General features: G+C 39.8%; 2 protein-coding genes across 3 annotated transcripts; one reads left to right on the top strand and one right to left on the bottom strand.

The window, feature by feature from the left end:
- Window positions 1–2: 2 nt before the first annotated feature.
- crtac1a (cartilage acidic protein 1a) lies at window positions 3–10,760 on the top strand. 2 transcript variants are annotated; one of them, XM_084716061.1, is made up of 14 exons: window positions 3–164; window positions 1,999–2,204; window positions 2,350–2,546; window positions 4,114–4,250; window positions 4,362–4,518; window positions 4,600–4,734; window positions 5,841–5,977; window positions 6,095–6,231; window positions 6,335–6,417; window positions 6,593–6,693; window positions 7,763–7,931; window positions 8,484–8,668; window positions 9,967–10,006; window positions 10,488–10,760. In XM_084716061.1, the coding sequence occupies exons 2-12, from the start codon at window positions 2,008–2,010 to the stop codon at window positions 8,660–8,662; spliced, it is 1,629 nt and encodes a 542-aa protein (XP_084572187.1). In that variant the 5' UTR covers window positions 3–164; window positions 1,999–2,007; the 3' UTR covers window positions 8,663–8,668; window positions 9,967–10,006; window positions 10,488–10,760. The 2 variants fall into 2 exon arrangements, with proteins under 2 accessions (XP_084572187.1, XP_084572186.1); XM_084716060.1 differs by having other exon boundaries at window positions 10–164; window positions 8,484–8,629.
- A 2,130-nt stretch (window positions 10,761–12,890) lies between these two features.
- golga7ba (golgin A7 family, member Ba) lies at window positions 12,891–19,943 on the bottom strand. The gene is made up of 5 exons (XM_084716062.1): window positions 19,838–19,943; window positions 16,360–16,485; window positions 15,085–15,237; window positions 14,884–14,985; window positions 12,891–14,108 (listed from the first exon to the last, which is right to left on the bottom strand). The coding sequence occupies exons 1-5, from the start codon at window positions 19,847–19,849 to the stop codon at window positions 14,025–14,027; spliced, it is 477 nt and encodes a 158-aa protein (XP_084572188.1). The 5' UTR covers window positions 19,850–19,943; the 3' UTR covers window positions 12,891–14,024.
- Between the last annotated feature and the right edge of the window lie 263 nt (window positions 19,944–20,206).

The following is a 20,206-nucleotide window of genomic DNA, read 5'->3' as shown; positions in this document are numbered from 1 at the left end:
CACAGTTCGTCGCTGATTGGCCAATGTCTGGCACGTTATACAAGCTGTTTCATAAATTTTGAAATGTAACTTGTGTAAGATGAAGCGCTGAATGATATAACAAACGGTCCAGAGTGCATTCGCAAGTCGGATCATTTTCATCTCTACACACCGAGAGCTGTCAGGTAAGATGGTTCTGAAGCAATGGATTTCATGCATGCCTCTCTGCTCGGGAACAAACACAAGACTGTATATCGTGCATCATTCACAACAATTAAGCAAGAAAAATACAGGAAATATCAATCAATAATATGGTTGTGTGCAGATATTGTAGTCTAAATTGCTGATTTTATACGACATAATGCAAGCATGTAGAAATTATTTATCTCCAAATGTGGGATTACTCTCTCAAAATTAAAATAAAAGATGCTCTGTGGCGGACATGTAAAGAAACACCTCACACTTAAATATATTTTCCTTTATAGCTTTCAACTCATTTGTATTGGTTTTGGAGACTAACTTGTTGCCAATTAGTTGTACACATAGGAGGAATTTGCCTTGGTAATTTTGGTGCATAGCAACAAATATAGTAAGAGCAAAAATTATAAAGAGAGATGAAAAGCAATTACCGCAATAAGAACAAATAGAAATGAGGAAAAAATGACCAGATGTGGAAATATAGTATTAACAGCACAAATTTTACATTAATAAAATGTTTTTTGTTGTTGTTTTGTTTTGTTTTGTTTTGTTTTGGTTTTTTTTTGTTTGTTTGTTTTTTGTTGTGTTTTTTTGGGGGGTGAAGGGTTGTTGTTGTTCTTTTTTTTTATGATCAATTTGAATCCTTCCAGATAATTGTGTCTTTTACATTACAATTGTTCCAGTATCTTTTTCTTTTTTTAACTGGCGTTAGAGGGACCCAGAGTTTTGAAGGTTCTGCATGAATTAAAAGTAATTTATTCATCACTGGGGCACTCCAGTGATTTAGTGTTAAATGGTTGTTTTTAAAGTTAGGGGACTTAATAGAGACATACAACAAATAGTCAAAATGTGTAAAATCTATATAGTAGTGGACCTTAAAATACAATGAAATAAATAAAATTAAACTCTGACTTGAAGTAAACTATCTAAGACATATGTGCACACAAAATGTTTTTTCTCTCGAATTTTGTTCACAAATGTATTTAAAATCCGTGTTTGTGAACACTTTGCCGAGATAATCCATCCACCTTACAGGTGTGGTAAGTGGGGATGCTGATCAAATTATTGTATTGTATTGTATTGTATAGATGTACTTTGGACTGGTCACAGCAAAAGGCCAATCTAAAATGTGCAGTTAGATCTGGAAAAAAAAGACATTTAAACTATGGCTATTTTAAATAGACCTAAAGATACCATTTTTTCCCCAAAGCAAAGTCATACCCGCCCCACTTTGCCTCTGACTGGCTTGTACTCACTGCCTTCATTAGTTGTGTTGGTTGGTCTAGGTATGAGGAGTGATTGGTTAATATCAGGGTTAGCCAATCAGTATTATCACATTAGCAGTGGTCCTGCTGCAAAATAGTAGGTAACAGACACTGCGATGCCACTTGAAGCGAGCAACCAATAGCAGGACTTGTACCCACAGTGTGCATCCAGTGAGTCCGACTAGCCAATCAGAGGCAGAATAAGGTGGATCATGATTTTGCCCTACAGGGAAAAAAGGCATAGTCCAGTGCCTAGTAAATGTATTTTTTCAAGATAAAACTACATATTTTAGAGTGTCTTTTTATTGTGACCACTCCAGGACATACTATTCTAACACACAAATTTGAGAGAAGAAAAACTTTTGTGTGGATTGAAGAAATCTTGCGATTTTGCTGCACTGAAAGACACTAATATGCTGTCTCTCCATGAACATACAGTATCTCTGTTCGTCCTGTTTGCTCATGATGCATCTGTCCTGCTTCATACTGAAGAGTTGTGCATCATCTGCATGTTGAATTGAAATGTGTGACTCAGCCCTGCCCTGTGTTCCACCAGGCTGCAGTGATGTGGGGTTCAGGTTTGTTGCTCCTCCTGGTCGGACTCTGGCATCAGTCCCACGCCCAGAGCCCTGAGCCCATGTTTCAAGTCGTAACACAGACGATGCTTCCTCCTGACAGTCTGCACAATCCCACACAGCTCAATTATGGCATGGCTGTAACAGACGTGGACGGTGACGGTGACCTGGAGGTGGTTGTGGCAGGGTGAGTATTAAAAAATGACAGATGCGTCAAAGGCATGACAGTATGCGTCTGGTGTGTTTGCTGTGTCTCATGTTCATTATACCTTGTGGAACTTCTTACATGAAATTATGTGAGCAAGCTAAACCCGTGTGATGTTCTCCCTCAGGTTCAATGGGCCCAACCTGGTGCTGAAGTACGATCGCACTCAAAGTAAACTGGTAAACATTGCCATTGATGACAGTAACTCTCCATACTATGCCTTGAGGGACCAAGCAGGAAATGCTATTGGAGTTACTGCCTGTGATGTGGATGGAGATGGACGTGAGGAGATCTACTTCCTCAACACAAACAACGCCTTCTCGGGTAAATGGTGCACTCTTATAATGATAAATTTTATTTGTTTAGCCCCCTTTAAAATGTTACTGCTTCACAACAGCAGAGTAGAACAAACTCCAATAAAATTGACCATGTAATAAAAGACTACAAAAGTTTATATATAAGACACGTAGCAGAGGGCCATGGGCGGGAACTGAACCCATGGCTGCTGCAGAGGACTCACAGCCTCGGTACATGGCGGCAAAAATGTTTTTTTTTTTAATTTGTCTTGACATGCTGATTATGCAGCTAGAGGTGGCACTGGGCCTGTGATAATGACTACGGATTTGTCTGCAATCAGTTGAAAGAAATTACAGCCAGTTTTTAACTTCTTTTAGGCATGCATTTCGATTTTTTTTTTTGTTCAGTGGTCTGCAATGATTATTCTCATGGGGCCATTTTTGGCCAAAAATAGAAAAAAATGTCTGCAGCCACAGATATTAAATTCTTATTTTCCTCCTAGACTTATTTTTTTGGTTTGGCATCCTTAGTTAGCTTACTGAGACTCAAGTGTATTAGCCACTGGCGAGGAAAAACGTCTTTTTAAAGATACGCTATAGCAACAATATATCTTCTGAGTTTGCAATACCACAGAAACATGTGTTATTAACATTCCAGCCAAATTTGAATGATTAAAAAAACAGCAAATATTTGAAATCATGTCTCAAAATCATTTAAAAAATGAGCAGTTTTTTCTGCTCTGAAATGCTGGGGGTGCATCCGCTCAGCTGTCTCAGCTGTCAAACACCACCATGACCTGAAAACAACCTGAAACATGGACGCTCCTCTAGCAGCTTTATTGGACACATCCAGACATGTGTGAGCCACCAGAGCCAGAGGTCAGTGACAGGATGGTGTCTTTTTTCCTTCTGTGTCGGGTGGTTGGAACTGAAGTGAGCTGAAGTGAACTGCTTGGCTGATTTGGATTATATAGTGTTGGGGGACCATGGCTTCAGCACGGCACTGAGCCTTGTTTCAGGTCCACCCAGAAAATCCTGAACACAGAAATTGTGAACAACAGTCTACCGGTCTAACATGTATAATGTGTTCAGAAAAAAAAACATTTTCTGTTGACAGATTTTAAATTCTTTGTATAGGTCACACATTTTTACAGCTGGAGAATGTAAGAATCACATTAGACCTGCAATGAAATTTAAAATCTTTAAAAAAGTAAGTTATTTATATAATTTTTTAACAAAGCCATAGGGAGCCACTGGTGTAGGGAAAAAGAGCCACATGCCGCCCTGGAGCTGCAGGTTGCTGATTCCTGGTTTAGTTGGCTGTTATTGATGGGGTCCAAAGAGAAATAAAGCTGTGTGTCATCTGCGTAAATATGATTAACGTTTACTAATGTTGTGTTTGCAAACAATGGGTCCTAGTCATAACATGAAAATGGAAAAACTTAGGTCCAAGAACTGACCCCTGAGGTACTCCATACAACAAAGATTCTCTGTAAGATCTGCAGTCATTTTTGTATTTCAAAATATTTGCTCCAGCAAGTAGTTCCAGGAGGCTGAATGATTTTTCCTCATGATAATTTCATTTTTTAATGCAGGACGGGCGACTTATTCCGACAAGCTCTTCAAGTTTCGGAACGGCCGCTTTGAAGATCTCCTGAGCGACGAGCTAAATGTGCGTCGTGGCGTCGCAAATCGTATGGCAGGACGCTCGGTTGCCTGTGTTGACAGAAAGGTCAATAAACAATTTAGCGTGATTCTATATATCTCACCCTCTCAGTTTTTGCTCCGTTTCCTTCCATTTTCTCTGTGATTGACAATTCCTTCCCTGTCTTTTGCTCCACAGGGAACAGGCCGTTACTCAATCTATGTGGCCAACTACGCCAGCGGCAGCGTCGGTCCCCACGCCCTCTTAGAAATGGACGAGGCTGCCAGTGACATGACCAAGGGCATCATCGCCCTGTCGGACGTGGCCGCTGAGGCCGGGGTCAACAAGTTAACAGGTCAGGAGTCTGGTTAGTGAAGTGTGATGATTTAAAATGTTCAGAGTCAGCCGAAGTATTCATGGTTTGCTTGACGAGCAGGTGGGCGTGGTGTGGCGGTGGGACCGATCCTGAGCCAGTCGAGGTCAGATGTGTTCTGCGACAACGAGAATGGACCCAACTTCCTGTTCAAGAATAATGGAGATGGCACTTTAGTTAATATGGCCAGACATGCAGGTTAGTACAGATACAGGCAGTGAAGAAGTACTTCTTTTCCTTCCTACATTTTAAAACAAATATTCCTACTTTCTACTCCTTTCATTTTCAAAACTAGTTTGTTACGTTAGTTTTAATGCATTTGAGAGTGATTATTGATTATCTTTATTTTTATATCATTGTGCATCTTCCCAACATTCCTTGGCACATTCATCAGTGCATGCCACTCCCAACAGATGTATGAAGACGAAAAAGATGTAAGAAGATGAAAATTAATGTAAAAGAGGTAACATGATGTTAAAGATGTAATAAAATATAGAAGACGTAACAAGATGCAAAAGACGTGGACATAACAAAAAGACATAAGATGCATAAAATATAACAAGACAAAAAAGATGTAAAAGACATAACAAGGCAAAAAAAACAGAAAAGACATAACAAGATGAAAACAGACGTAAAAGAAAACAAGGCAGAAAAAATCCAAGACGTAAAAGATGAAACAAGTTGGAAAACAACTTAAAAGACATAGAAAGACAAAAAAACAACTTAAAAGATGCAACAAGACGAAAACAGCGTATACGACAAAAAAGATGTAACTAGATGAAAAAGACCTAACAAGACAAAAACCAATGTAAAAGTAAAAAGTTAGAATAGCAAGATGTGAAAAATCAGACAAAGACAGTGACTTTTTACTCTTATACTTTGAGTGTGTTACAGAGCCTGTACTTTTACAAGTTGAATCACTATGTCTTATTGAGTAAAGAATGCATATATGGCAGAAAGGGAATACAATATTCATTAGTATGATTTTTCATTAAAAATCTCCTGAAAATATCTTTTTAAGACTTTTTCTTTCATTACTTAAGAATGAATCATGTATATCTGCAGGGAGTGCTGGGGTTTGGGTTCTTGTTTTAATACCGATGTTAAAATTGTACTTTTAAAAGAGAACCAGTGTCTGAATGGTTCTTGTGCTTCTCTCTAACTTCTACTAGCTTCTATAAACCTGGGAGCATGTTTACCAGTATCTACTGCAGATAATACACTGACTGGAGATGGACTTTACAATACAGTATATTATGTTTCCAGCACTAGCACCAATGCTTTTTTTTTTTTAACTTTTAAAGGTGTGGAGGACCAGTTCCAGCATGGGAGAGGAGTAGCACTGGCTGATTTCAATGGCGATGGAAAGACAGACATCGTCTATGGCAACTGGAACGGCCCACACAGACTTTTCCTGCAGGGCAGTGACTCTAAATTCCGGGTAAGAAAGGACAACAGGAAGGTTATGGAAAAACGGATAAAATGTGGGTGATATGTAAAAGTCTGTTACATGCTAAGAGTTTGGTAAAGCAAGAACTGACAGTGTTCTTTTGTGCAGAACATAGCTTCTGGAAGATTTGCTGTTCCCTCGCCCATTCGCACAGTCATTGCCGCCGACTTTGACAATGACAAGGAGCTGGATGTGTTTTTCAACAATATTGCGTACAGAGGCATCAGCCCTAACAGGCTGTTCAGGTGACATTTCATTTATCATGTGAACCCAAGGTCCGATGAGAAGCATCCGTCTAAATAAGGCAGTAAAACGCATTCTCACTCAGTCTTGTGTGTTTGTTTACAGGGTGGCAAGGAGGGCAGATGCAGACCCACTGATCCAGGATCTGAATGTGGGGGACGCTGCAGAGCCAGAGGGGCGAGGAACAGGTCAGGCATCTTTTAAAACTCAGAAAAGAGGACACTGAACTTGACGTGAACATGCGACACCTCTGCTCCATCTCTGTTTGGACGAGATTCCCAGAGACGCAGCTGTCAGATAAACACCACAGCAAAGTTGTTATGTAGGTCAGGGCAGTGAAAGCGCTCTGTCTGTTGTGGACAGGTGGCACTGTGACAGACTTGGATGGGGACGGACAGCTGGACCTGCTGCTGGCACATGGAGAGAGCGCCCGGCAGCCGATCTCTGTCTTCAAGGTCACACAGGTGTGTATGTTTGTCAGTGCTGGAAGTATTCAGATCCCTTACATGAGCAAAAGTACCAATACAACAATGTAAAAATACTCTGTTATAAGTAAAAATCCTATTTAAAGGAATAGTTTAGATTATTAAAGGGGGGTTGTATGAAGTACTTACCTATAGTCAGTGTTATTCGGTATGGTAGACAGAGGGGCACCAGCATGAAAGCCAAGCTGTCAACTGCTGTGGACAGGGTCAGCAACAAAAGGTATTTTAGCCACTTCAAAAACGGTCCAACTAAAGAATCAATATCAGTTTTGGTGTACACTATATTTAGAATGTTTTTACAACTTAACTTTGCCCTCAGACAGACTTTTCTGACATTAAACAACTGTTACACAAGCCAAATATCACTCCCTCCAAACTAACCAAACTCCATAGGCAAAATCTGTCATTTTACCTCACAGAGCATGGGAGTTGCTGATGTACTTCTTCCTCGATTTGTTAGTTTGTTGGTGTTATTGTGTGATTTGTGTGTTTTTAAAAAGCATAGTTTGCATTCAGCAAAGTCACACAATAACAAACAAACTAACAGATGAAGGCAGTGATACATAAGTAACTCCAGTGTACTCCAAGGTAAAATAACTGATTTCGCCTGTAGAGTTTGGTTTGCTTGGAGAGAGAAATATAAGGTTCATATAACAGCAGTTTCCTATCAGAAGAGGCTGTCTGATGGCAAGGTGAAGAGGTGAAAATATTCTAAAGCTAGCATACAAAACTGATAATGTTTCTTTTAGGTGGATCTTTCTCAAGTGGATAAAATCTCTTTTGTTGCCACAGCAGTACAGTGCTTAGTTTCCATGCTGCTGCCACTCTGGTTCACCAAACTGAAGCTTTGCCAGCCACCATCTACTGTAGCTAATATACTGACAACTGATACGCACCTCATACAACCCCATGTCTAATAACGCAAATTATCCCTTCAAAGTGCAGAAGAATTATCAGCTTAATGTGCTTGAAACATCAAAGCACAAGTCCTCAAAATTGTAAGATCCGCTCTTAAAGACGCACAACCTAACCTGTCACACCTCATCAGGGCTCGTCCAACAACTGGCTGCGGGTCGTCCCTCGCACACAGTTTGGCGCTTTTGCCCGGGGAGCCAAGGTCACGGCCTTCACCCGTCAAAGTGGAGCTCACACGCGCATCATTGACGGAGGCTCGGGGTACCTGTGTGAGATGGAGCCTGTCGCACACTTTGGATTAGGTAACCTCCTGTACACTGACAATTCAGACACTGTAAGAAAATGGGACACTCAAACATACTGTAGATCTCAAGAAGAAGGTTGTAAACATTGCCATTATTTTTACTGCATGTATTAAACCAATCTACACATTGATATTATTAGTGTGGGCTGATTTTAAAGGAATAGTTCACCATTTTTGGAAATACACTCTGTTGCTTGTATTCACTTTCTTGCTGAGAGTTACAGGGGAAGATTAGCTTAGCTTAGCATAAAGACTGGAAGAAACAGCTTACCAAGGTCTGTCCATACATATACACCCACCAGAACCTCTAAAGCTCATTAGTTAGCATGTATTTCTCTTGTTTATTCCATACACAAACAGAAACAAGCGTTTGTGGTTTTAAGCTAAGCTTAGCTAATCACCTCCCGGCTCTAGTTTCATACTTTAAAGGATAGTTCAGATTATTTGAAGTGGGATTGTAAGAGGTATTTATTGATCACACAAAGAAAACGGTGTAACTTTTCAAAGGTTTGTTTTCCTCCTGTGTGATTTTTCTACCTGTGGCTCCCAGGAAACGATGAGGTGACTGTACTGGAGGTCTCTTGGCCAGACGGCAGCTCCACCGCTCGAAGCCTTCAGCCTGGTGAAATGAACTCAGTGGTGGAAGTGGCCTATCCTAAAGAAGGACAAAAAGCTGTGCTTGCCAATGACACGCAGGTACGTAGAACGGATCCACGGCATGAATTTTGAACACCGGTAATGTTCTCTGATAGTGGCCTGATAAACTTTTTATCTCGTTGTCAAGTTCAGTTCAGTTAGAAGCAGTTTTACAGAAAAATATCAGCAGATGTTCATTGTGTCAGCACTCAGTCAGGCAATGACGTTACTGAGTTAGTGTGACATAGATGATCATTTTTGTATTCAATTGAATACATTACAAATATAAGATATCTAATGTTCAACATAATTGTTTTTTGTAAATATAAACTCATTCTGAATTTGATGCCTGCAACATGTTCCAGAAAAGTTGGGACAGGAGCAGGTTTACCGCTGTGATACATCATATTTTCTTTTAACAACTCTCAGTAAGTGTTTGTGAACTGAGGACACTAATTGTTTTGAAAGTGAAATTCTTTCTCATTCTTCCTTGATATATGACTTCAGGTGCTCAGCAGTCCAGGGTCTCTTTTCAATGAGAGACAGGTCTGGACCGCAGGCAGGTCGGTTTAGTACGCAAACTCATTTAGAACAAACCCATGGTGCAGAATGTGTCTTGGCACTGTCTTGCTGAAATAAGCAGGGACGTCTCTGAAAAAGACACCGTCTGGATGGCAGCATATGTTGCCCCAAAATCTGTATGTGCCTTTCAGCATCACAGATGTGACAGTTACCCATGATGCCATGGGCACTAACACACCCTCATACATCACAGATGCTGGTTTTTGAAGTCAGTGCTGGATGGTCACAGGCATTTAGTGTTGGTTTTCATTGTTGCCCCTTATGTGCAGAGACTTCTCTGGATTCTTTGAACCTTTTAATGACATTATGGATTATAGATGGTGAAATCTGTAATTCCTTTAGTTTTCTGTTCATGAACTTTCTAAGACCGTCAAACGTGCTCACGCAGTTTTCACCCTCACCCCATCCATGCTTGTGAACAACTGAGCCTTTCAAGGATTCCCTTTTATACCCAATCATGATATTGTCACCAGTCATCAACCAGTTATAAATTGTTTACCTGTTAAATGTTCCAGACAGGGTTTTTTTTCAGCATTCCACAACTTTCCTGGTCTGTCTGCTGCCCCTGGCCCAACTTTTTTGAAACATGTTACAGGCATCAACTTCAGCATGAGTGCAAATTTACAAAAAAACAACAAAGTGAATCAATTTGAACATTAAACATCTTGTTGTTCTACTGTATTCAACTGAATAAAGGTCAAAAATTATTTGCAAATCATAGCTTTTGGTTTTTATTTTACATTTCACAGGAGTCTGTAAATGAATCGACATATTTAGTTTGAATGCCAATGAATTTCTTTCTTCTTTTCATTCAGTGTGGTCAAGGTTTCACCGTCAAAAACGGCCGCTGTGCAGGTGAGCAAATTTCTTCAACTTTTTTTTTTTAATGAAGTGCCTTAAAGGACCAGTACATAGACTTAGTGGCATCTAGTATTGAGCTTCCACATTGCAAACACCTCGCTTCAACCTCCCCTTCCAAGCGAGTAGGAGAACCTATGGTGGCTGCAAAGAATGTGACAAACATGTAAGGCCGAACCCAGGGCCGATGTTTTGTTTGTCCAGTCTGGGCAACTGTAGAAACATGGCAGTGCAAAATGGCAGCCTCTGTCGAAGAGGACTCGCTCCCTCTGTAGACATAAACAGCTACACAGCGATTCATATGTTCAGGTGATTATACACTAATAAAACTTAGGGAATATTATTCCATTTCTGTCATTCTTGCAATAACAGTCACCATAAATCTCTTACACACTGGTCCTTTAAAGAAGAGGAAACATTTATCATCAAGTATAATCTATTTTCTTTTTAATTTTCTTTCATATTTATTTTTCTACAGGTCTGTGAGGATCCTCACATGAAAAGCAATACAAAATTGCAGTGAAAAATAGTATAATGTTACAGAACACATGGCTTTAAAACATTTTTCTTTTTCTCAGTGTTAAAGACAGGGGCCTTGTTGTTTTCTTTACTCTGTGAGTAGCTTAAATATCTTTGTTTTTCTTACTGTTGTCTTTCACTGTTCATTATTTACTTTTAATGCTTCTGTTAGGTGATGGCTGTTATTTTATGTTATGTGCCATGGCAAACTAAATAAACTGTTATCGATCAATATAGTCAGATTATCATTTCTTACAAAAAAATCATGTCACACTGAGTTTTCACTAAAACGTCGTGTCAGCTGACAGTGAACAAGCTGTACAAAGCAGACATACTGAGTTCCTCTGTTCTCTTGTGTCTCCTGTGTTTGCACACCTCTCTTCTGCCTTTTCTTGTCTTCCTTCCATGTGACTGCTGTCTCTGTCAGTTTTAGTCATTTGCAGTGTGTGCTCTCGATCTGATGTATGCCTTTCCTTGCTCTCCTCCACCGTTTTTTTCTTGTGCCTCCATTCATGCAGCGTTGGCTCCATTTTACGATGGCGTCCGCTCCTCCTCTGTCTCCACATTTGATGCCTCCTCCTGTTTTCAGACTGTTTTACTACAGTGTGTCATGGTGCTGCCTGCGCTGGCAGATCTCAGGGGATGGTAGTCTTGAGGGTAACGATGACACAGTAAGACAGCCTTTTATTCAGCGCTGCATGCAAGCATACGTGACTTGACTTCCCTCTGACACGCAGTAACAGTGAGTGTATTTGATCAGAGGGAATATATCCTAGTACATGAACGCCCTGCAGCCTGGACTTGTTCCTGTTGGCTCTGGTGAGCTGGGTGCATGCTCTACTCCCTCCATGTTGTAAGTGAAGACTGAAGACTTTACCCAGCTGTTGCAGTGTCGTATATCTGGTCAAGCATGCAGGCAAACATGAAGGAAAATCTCTGACCAAAGTTTGTCACAACTTCTGATTTGTTAGTAAAGTTTTTTTAAAATCTGACTTTTAATGTCTGATGTTTTCAGTGCATGCAATTCTTTTAAACCATTATCATTATGCACTATAGACCATTAACATTAACAATCCCTTTTGGCTACAATACAATTGATTGAAGAGAGGTGAATAGACTGAAAACTTCAGGTAATAAGATAATAAACAGCAGTATATCAAAATATGTGTTATCTCAATGCCCAACGTCCTGATAACCCATGATGACCACCTTCAGACTAAACATTAATTAGTACTAATACTACATCAAAGACGGCTGTAATTAAAAACATTAAAGCAGCACTGATTGATTTTGTTGGCCACTTGGGGGCAGCAGAACAAACAGTAAACACAACATTGTGATATTTTCACTTGACCAAATTGTTATGGCTGAGGTTACAGCAGGCAGTTGCTTATTTACACATCCAGCAGTAATGGGCAGTGGTAGGCAAATTGCTGTAATTCAGTAAGTAGTTACAGTTACTAGTTACTTCTCTCAAAAATGTCTGCTGTTATTCTTTTATTAAGGCACACACCTATATTTTTATAGTCTAGTTATACTATTTTAGTTTAGCTATATTATTTAGAGTTATTTTAGTGACAACTGTCATTTTTATCTATGATTGTGCCCATTATCACTAAAATGAGTTATTACTCACAACCACCAGAGGGCAGCAACAACTGTAAGCTATGCTTTTATTGCCTCTGGGTCAGACTGTAGAATTTAGTATAAGAGGACCCAAAGGAAGCTGGATATGTTAATCAAGCATTGCTTCAGTAGTAAATAAATAATTATGTGATGAACAATTTATATTATACGATCGCAAAAACAAGCTCATGTCTCCTGTCTGTCTCTTGCCCCCATAAGGTCAAGTGGCTTTAGATCATAGATCGAGGAATAGGCTGCGTTTGTCTCCTTCGTCTTTTGTCAATTGTTCACTGTTTTCAGGGAAGAGAAGTAACAGGTAATAAGCACATTTAAATTTCAGTAAATGTAAATGCATTATTAAATAATTTGTTACATGTCTAGTTACTAAAAATAGTGGAATTACAGTTAAATTATAACACTAGTAATGGAGCAACATTATCAATCCAGCAGTCAGCCCATTTTACCTCTTTTCAGATTATATGCAGTCATTAGATTTATTATTGGTGTGAAAATGTTCATAAGGGCAGCTTCAGTGATGACTTTCTATAAATGAAATCCAGTAGCAGAGCATGCTGGTTTACCATTATGACTTACTGTCATACTTGAATGGAATGAGGCCATTATTAACAGTATTATGAATGTGTGCTTCTCAAAATAAGTCAAAATGTCTGCCACAGTGAAGGTACATTTCATAGATATACAGTTCAATAACAAAGAAAGATGAGCTCTGTGCGGCTGTGATGAAACAGTATTTATTTGACACCAGTCATATATACCTCATTGCCATGTGTATCAAACAACAAGCAGTACGAAAGTTTGCTCTTGCACAAAATGTCACCAAAAGAAGAGACACATTCACATTTGTGAGCCAGTTTTTGGCAGTCATTCTTTGGAAGTTTGTTCAGAAATCGAGGAAGGGTTGGCGTATTTTAAAACACTACAGGTAAGATTCAGGAAGACTTTTTGACCCATCCTTTTTCTACTTACTACTTCATTTAATGCACAGTACGTCTTTGCATAATCAAAATTTAGGAAGAGTTGGTCTCACTCGTTGAAACCCAAGAGGTTAGTACTTAGATTTGTGCATGTGTCTGTGTTTGTGTGTCTGGCAAATAAATAAAATGTAGGCTTCACGTGAGAAAAATGGAAGATCTGCTACATTATATACATGGACGGGCTGAATGACATTCATCTGCTACCAGACAGCATGACTTTACATCAGAGGTGAAGGAGAAGGAGGTTGTTTGTACAGTTTATTTGGGCTCTGGGAAGTGAAACGTCATGAGGCCCTACTCAAATACACGTACATCCTACTTACATTTGTTAAAATCTTAAAAGCCAGTGTGTGGTGTGCAGGCTTGATGTTTCCTGGTTGGTCCGGTGCAACTGCGGTGGCTGAGGTATGAGGTTTGGTGAGACTTGTGGTCTTCACTCCTGCCTCTACACTTCCTTCCCCCCTCCTTTTTTTTTCTCACATCATTTTCTCACCCACCAGATTACACATAGAGGGCAAAGAGGGCAGGAAGGAAGCAGACAGTACGATCACACAAAGTATTACTAACAAAATGTTCTTTTCACTGAGACACTGCATCCTACAGTAACATGACTGCATCAGCGCATGCACATTGCTCTGCAACAAACTACTAAAGTGTATGTTTTAAGCGTTCATCATGGAAAAAAAAAAAGCTTGAACAACTTTAGCACGTGTTTGCAGGTCAGGAATCAACATCCCTGTCTTTGTTGAAAGCTAGTGAATCCTTTGTGTGAGCGTGTATGAGCTAAGTGCCGGGACAGGAGCAGCGTCATTGTCCTAAGTTCGCCTCCAGGGTTGTGAGTGATCAGGGGGACACGGCCATCAGGAAGTACCCAGTCATCGAGCGGTGCTGCCGGACACAGAGCTGCTCCCTGAGCTGGAGCCACTGGAGCCCCGGTCTTCATAGATGGAAATCTCTATCTGGTGGGAGAGCAGTTAGGGACCAAGAATCTGCTGTAGAGGGGAGTTAAAGGTGTAGTTGTATGAGGTACTGTATTAGCTGCAGTAGCTGGCAGTTTAGCAAAAATTCTCTTGTGGATGGGGTGATGAGGAGACATCTTTTAGACACTTACAAAAGGTCCACCTAAAAAAAAATAAATATCACTTAACTTTAAACTATATTTAGACTATTTCCACTGCTTTACTTTGCTGTCACACAGCCTTCCGCTCTCTCCACGCAAACCAAACTCCACTGGCGATACCAGCAATTTAACCTTGCAGAACACAGGAGATACACGTCTACTGCTGCCTCGATTTAATGTTTTTAAAGGATAGTTCGGATTCACCAAAGTCACACAATAACACAAACAAATTAACAAATACAGATCAAGGCAGTGGTAGAGCAGCAACTGCTGTGTTCTGCAGGGTAAAATGACAGATTTTTACTATGGAGTTAGGTTGCTGTTGGTTGTCAGAAAAGGCTGACGGAAAGTAAAGTGATGAAAATATTCTAAATCTAGGTCTTTTTGGTAGACCTTTTTCTAAGTGGCTAAAATACCGCAGCAGTACATTAGCTTCCTTGTTGGTGCCCCTCTCTGCTTGTGACCACCATGTCCTGTAGGTATGCACTGACTTTCAATAAGTACCTCATACAACCCCACATCAAAATATCTGAGCTATCCATTTAATCAAGCATAGACTGATGAATGCTAATAATTTTGTGCGCATGCAACCAAAAAACACTGAGCAAGGATACGACACGCATTCCCCTTTCTATGGGATCTGTGATTAGCAGCCCTCTGGGAGCATAGATCTTCTCATTTTGCTCCTGAATGTACTTCGCTATCTTCTTCAACACCTAAACACGCAAACAGAAGAACGAGCAGCAGTTAAGGGATCACAGACACGTTTATCATTGTCACAGAACATTAAAATGCATCAAGGTGAGCAGGCTGACCTTCTCATAGCGCGTCTCCATGCAGAGGAAGATAAGATATGCTGTAGCGCAGGCCAGACACCCCTCCAGGTAGGACTGGCCTCCTATCTTTTCTGCCTCGGCGTAGTAGTTATTCAGCGTCTTCACGGTGTCCTCAAACAGTGTTCGCTCAATCTGGAGACACACAGAGTCGTGAGTAGGCAGGTTTAGGATTGGCGAAGATCATTTTTTGGATTCGATAGTGACAGTAGAGATGCAGACAGGAAGCACAGGGAGAGAAAGAGAGAGATAAGACACACAGCAAAGGCTGAAATCCAACCAGGAAAATTTCAGATATACCATATGTGTCTGTTAAACCACTCTAAACTCGACATCAGTTCTCTGCTGGGTGGGAAAAACACTGGAAATGTACCAGTTTATTTGTCTTTTTTGTCATGATTGCAAAATCTACAAGATAATTTTTTACTGTATTAATTTAATTGTGTTATGACAAACTGGGTTTTCTCTGCCCATCAAACTCAAAGTTGCTCCACCTTTATTGAACATTCTTACAAAAAAACACACAAAAAAGCGACGCCTTTTTTACCTTTTATACCTTTGAGCTAATTTTCCCATACTAGTGAAAATTATGACTAAAAATTTTACTAAAATGGTCTCATGTAGCACATCTGTTTTGTTTGCAATGAGTAATTTATTTACTTACTCTGGTTACATTGGAAAGTTTGTTTCTTTCATCATTCTTGTCTTCACCTTCACACTGGGCTCTGTGCCCTTTTGGTTTATTATAAAATAGAGCCAGGAGAGTGAGATGTGCAGGAAATATTGTACAATGTTCAACTGAGTGTTTTTATGTTGATTCCTGTTTCAGTTACACTCAAAACCGGTAGAGATGCAGGCTGATTCACTAGTCAGCACCAAGGTTCCAAGGATCTTGCACAGAACCAGTTCAAGAACCAGAGCTTGTTTGGTGGAAAAAGGTCATGTGACCCAAACTTTTAGAACCCCTGCTTTTTAAAAAATGCAATCTTCATTTTATCATACTTATTATTGTTTGTATTATTCATTGTTGATTTGTGAAGATGTAGGGGCTGTACTGTTGTTAATTGTTGTAATGGATCTCTTGATATAAACACAACTAAATAAAATTATTAGCACATATTGCTTTGAATTTAGCAACATTTATTCCTTCCGAAATGGAAAAATATGCATTTTTTTGGGTGAAGCATCACTTTAATATTGAAGTCGTGAAGTCCCAAGTTTCTATCATGTGTTAAAATGCATGTGCAGTGTCCTCACCCTGCTCTCCAGCTCAGAGGGGAACTTGGTCTGAAACTTGCAGGTGGTTCCTTCGCTGTAGTCTCTTTGGATGAAGACTTTGTTAGCCAGAGATGCACTGTGCCTCAACTCCTGCAGATTGTGGAACTGAAGAGGATAAAACACACACACACACACACACACAGACAAATATAATGAGGCTTGATACAGTTATGTATTTATAATGAGTCCCAAGAGGGAGCTCCATCTCTCTGTGCGCCCGTTCACTTGTAATGTGTACAAACAGTGGTTGGATCGGAAGAAGAGGATGATCGAGGAGAAGCAGACAAGATGTGATCAATCACTGTGTGGCTCGGTGTCTGCACTCATTTCTGCCTTGTTGTCTGTTGGAGCAGAGCCCAGCATTGGACATAGTATCTTTCCCACACACACAGACACACACACTTTGATTCTCGCTGTTACAGGAGAGTAAACCTTGCAGGAAACAGGACCACATTTCACTACAGCTCACAACAGATCGATCAGGTGGAACAAGATGAGACAGGCAGATAAAAGGGCATCCAAACTCTTATCATTTCCAGAGTTTATGCTGGAAACGATGATTGCATCAACGTGTGTGTTGAGTGAACACATACTGCAAACCCCTCCGATCTTCCTCGGAGACTCTCTTACAAAACACTCAAAGGCACATTTTTTCCAAGAGCAGCCTGACTAATATACACTTAGAAAAATGTGTAAAATATTCATTTTCTGTTTTATTGTAATGAAATTTGAAATTGGACTAAGTAAGGCTAAATGCTGCACAAACAGTTATCTTCATTGTCGATTAATCTGTCGATATTTTTTCAATTAATTGATTAGTGAGTTGTTCAGTCTATAAAATGTCAGTAAATGGTGAAAACTTTTAACTGTTCATAAAGATCAAGATGATATTGATAGACATTTGGTTTGTTGTTCTAGAGAAATAACGAAACCAGGAGGTATTCATGTTTATGAGGCTACAATCAGAGAATTTTGATTTTCTTTCCTTACAAAATTAATTCAATAGTTGACAACTAATTGACATATTAGCATGTATTTTCTAGGGCGCAACCGATACTGAGTTTTTGTGGACAATGCCGATGCCAATGTGGGGAATATCGATACATCTGCCAATATTCTTTATACAGAACATAAAACACAGAATATAGAATATATACAAATCACACATTGTTATTTGATCATTCAAAAGTGCTTATCACTTGTGACAAAAATATGTAATGGAGGCAGGATATTTTACAGTTTAACAATAAACATTATTATTATTCAAATTATATCAGTAAAATTTTTCCCATATTTTTAGTAATTATGAATAACTATAAATAAAAAACACAAATAGGGCAAAATATATGTATATATTAAACAAAAACTAAGAAATCAGATCAAATATACATAAAAAGCTGTCTATAAAGATAACAAATAAAAACAATCTGCAATATGTTCTGTTTGAAAAACGTTTTCATGTAGCTGCATATGAGACGACATATAAGCCGATATAGACCAATATAGATGTGATAGATCAATATTGGGCCGATAATGTTGGTTGACCGATATATTGGCCAAGCTCTAGTATTTTCCTACTAGTGTCAGTGTCAATTAAAGAGAGGTGAAATCCCTCCTCTTCCTGTGTGTCCCATCAAACCTAACTTTGGGAAAAATATGGCCAGTAATCAAAAGCAAGAAACAACTATTTTTTGTTTCTGTTTGAATCGTGTCATGAATTACAGATATGTTGTTTGTTAATCTAAAAGACAGTTTTACAAAACAAGACCCTCACAATTTCTGGTAGGTTTGTCGTTTTGTGAAAAATGCTCAGTGAACTATATCGCTCATCTCGCAAGATAAGCGTCACCAACACATTATCTTACTCGATGTGTGAAACTGCTGAAGTGTCAGACCGTGAACATACGCAATCACAAAGAGTACGCACCCAGAAGTTGTGTAAGTGATGTCATGACTTTTAGCTTTTAGCATCTGAAGCTACGATGCCTGCGTGTTTTCATGCCAGGATGTAAAGACACGACTGACTCGTTCTTTCTCTTCACGGCTGATAAAAGCACCAGGAGACACGGGATAAACCACTTCAGGTATGATAACATTACAGGCGGAGGCTTATTATTGAACTAGATGGGGCATTTCTGATCAGCCCTGCTGCCAATTTCTGGCAGTGGCCACTCATGGTATTGCAGCGAAAATTCCCCACCGACCCAAAACATATGTCCTCCCCATAGACCACCACTCTAAAAGAAATATGCATAAAACTGCTGACAGGACACCCCGAACTGCAAACATGTTCAATTATGACTCATTCTATTGTGAATTTTTGATCTGGGGAGGTTTCGTGTTTGTAAAACTTTTGTCAAGCCAAAAAAAACATCAATTTTGAAAATCTGTGACATCTCCACAATAGAAAACACTACTGCATTTTCAGAGGGCCGTATGACCAGGAAGTAAACGCAGAAGCTAGAAAAGTTTTTTGACTTATGCACCAGGTGAGCAACTCTCATTGGACTGAATGGGCGCCATCTTTACTCTACTACATTCTACTTTCTACTTCATTATAATACATCTACGGTTACAACGGGCAACGAGAATGATCTTTTCTGACTTGCAAAATTATGCTTAAACAACATGTGTGTAAATCGTGGCACAGTTCAAAGTCAATCTAAAAATTATTTTTTTCAGAATTAAGGTCCCATGAGGTACACCGGAAGGGGCGTGACTTAAACTGTCTGTAGGTCATCTGCAGGCACCTGTTTGCAAAAACATGTGTACTTATAATTTTGTTATTTCCATTCCTTTACAGTCAACAGAATGCAGGAAACAAATCTATAAAACTGTTTTTTTTTTTCTGTGGCTGGTAATAGCTTGACATCACATTTCTTTCGTTTTTTTGTTTTTTTTGGCGAGAGGCTGGTAAAGCAGTGAGGAAGGTCAGGGCTTCTGTCCATGGTGCTGAACCTGTCTTTCTCTGTGTGTGTGTGTGTGTGTGTGTGTGTGTGTGTGTGTGTGTGTGTGTGTGTGTGTGTGTGTGTGTGTGTGTGGTCCGTGTGTCCACACAGACAGTGGCCTGTCACCGGATTAACGGGGCGTCTCAACAGACAAAAACAGATCTGCTTTCACCAAAACAGCTTAACATTTGCGTGAAGGAGCGCGCGGTGATCCGCTGTTTCTGTCACATATCTGTTCCCATGAAGCACAGCTGACTTTACACATTCACGGTTTTCCCTTTTAAAAAAAAAGAAAGAAAGAAAGAAAGAAAAAGCCGCGGACGGTCCTGGCATGATAATGTAGGACACAGCAGCGTCCGTAGCGACACAGTTCAGCCGTGTGCAGCCTCCATGCCCTCACTGACCATGTTCACTAACCCGCCCGTCTTATTTCAATCAGCATTCAGTTTGTTTGCGCCTGCAGTCGAGACGCCGGCAGGAAAATCAAACAGATACCGTGCCAGTCTTACCTCTGTCGCCATGTTGCCATCCGTAGCCGTAGGGTACGAGTCCCTGCATGCGCTGAAATCGCTTTAGTGGGACACGGGGACGGATTGGAGGAGTGGAGGGGGAAGGGCGGGGTGGGAGGAGAGAGGAGGGGCGGAGATAACAACGCGAGTACAGTGCTTAGGTAATGTTAATTCATCTTCTCTGCTGTCCCTCCTGTCCCTGACGATGCTTTGATCATACTTACTAGTTGATATTCTGTTTCAAAGAACACTTATTACTATTTTCTTTATTTTTTATAACCTTAGTATTTTTTATTTTTTTTATTTTTTGATAATACAGGAAACAGTGATGTTGGTCCATAAATTCAGTCATGTCGTTGATGATGACAT

Source organism: Lutjanus erythropterus, chromosome 3, assembly GCF_056507025.1.
Source record: "Lutjanus erythropterus isolate fLutEry1 chromosome 3, fLutEry1.hap2, whole genome shotgun sequence".
NCBI lineage: Eukaryota > Metazoa > Chordata > Actinopteri > Lutjaniformes > Lutjanidae > Lutjanus > Lutjanus erythropterus.
This window is presented reverse-complemented; position numbering and strand designations above follow the sequence as displayed.

Bases quoted from the DNA above. Each gene is read 5' to 3' on its own strand.
- golga7ba (XM_084716062.1), bottom strand. The intron at 15,238-16,359 runs GTGAGGACACTG...GTGTGTCTCCAG, and splicing joins CCTCTGAGCTGGAGAGCAGG to ATTGAGCGAACACTGTTTGA. The intron at 14,986-15,084 runs GTCAGCCTGCTC...TTGCGTGTTTAG, and splicing joins TGGAGACGCGCTATGAGAAG to GTGTTGAAGAAGATAGCGAA.
- crtac1a (XM_084716060.1), top strand. From the start codon at position 2,008: ATGTGGGGTTCAGGTTTGTTGCTCCTCCTGGTCGGACTCTGGCATCAG. The intron at 4,251-4,361 runs GTCAATAAACAA...TTTGCTCCACAG, and splicing joins TTGCCTGTGTTGACAGAAAG to GGAACAGGCCGTTACTCAAT. The intron at 4,519-4,599 runs GTCAGGAGTCTG...CTTGACGAGCAG, and splicing joins CGGGGTCAACAAGTTAACAG to GTGGGCGTGGTGTGGCGGTG.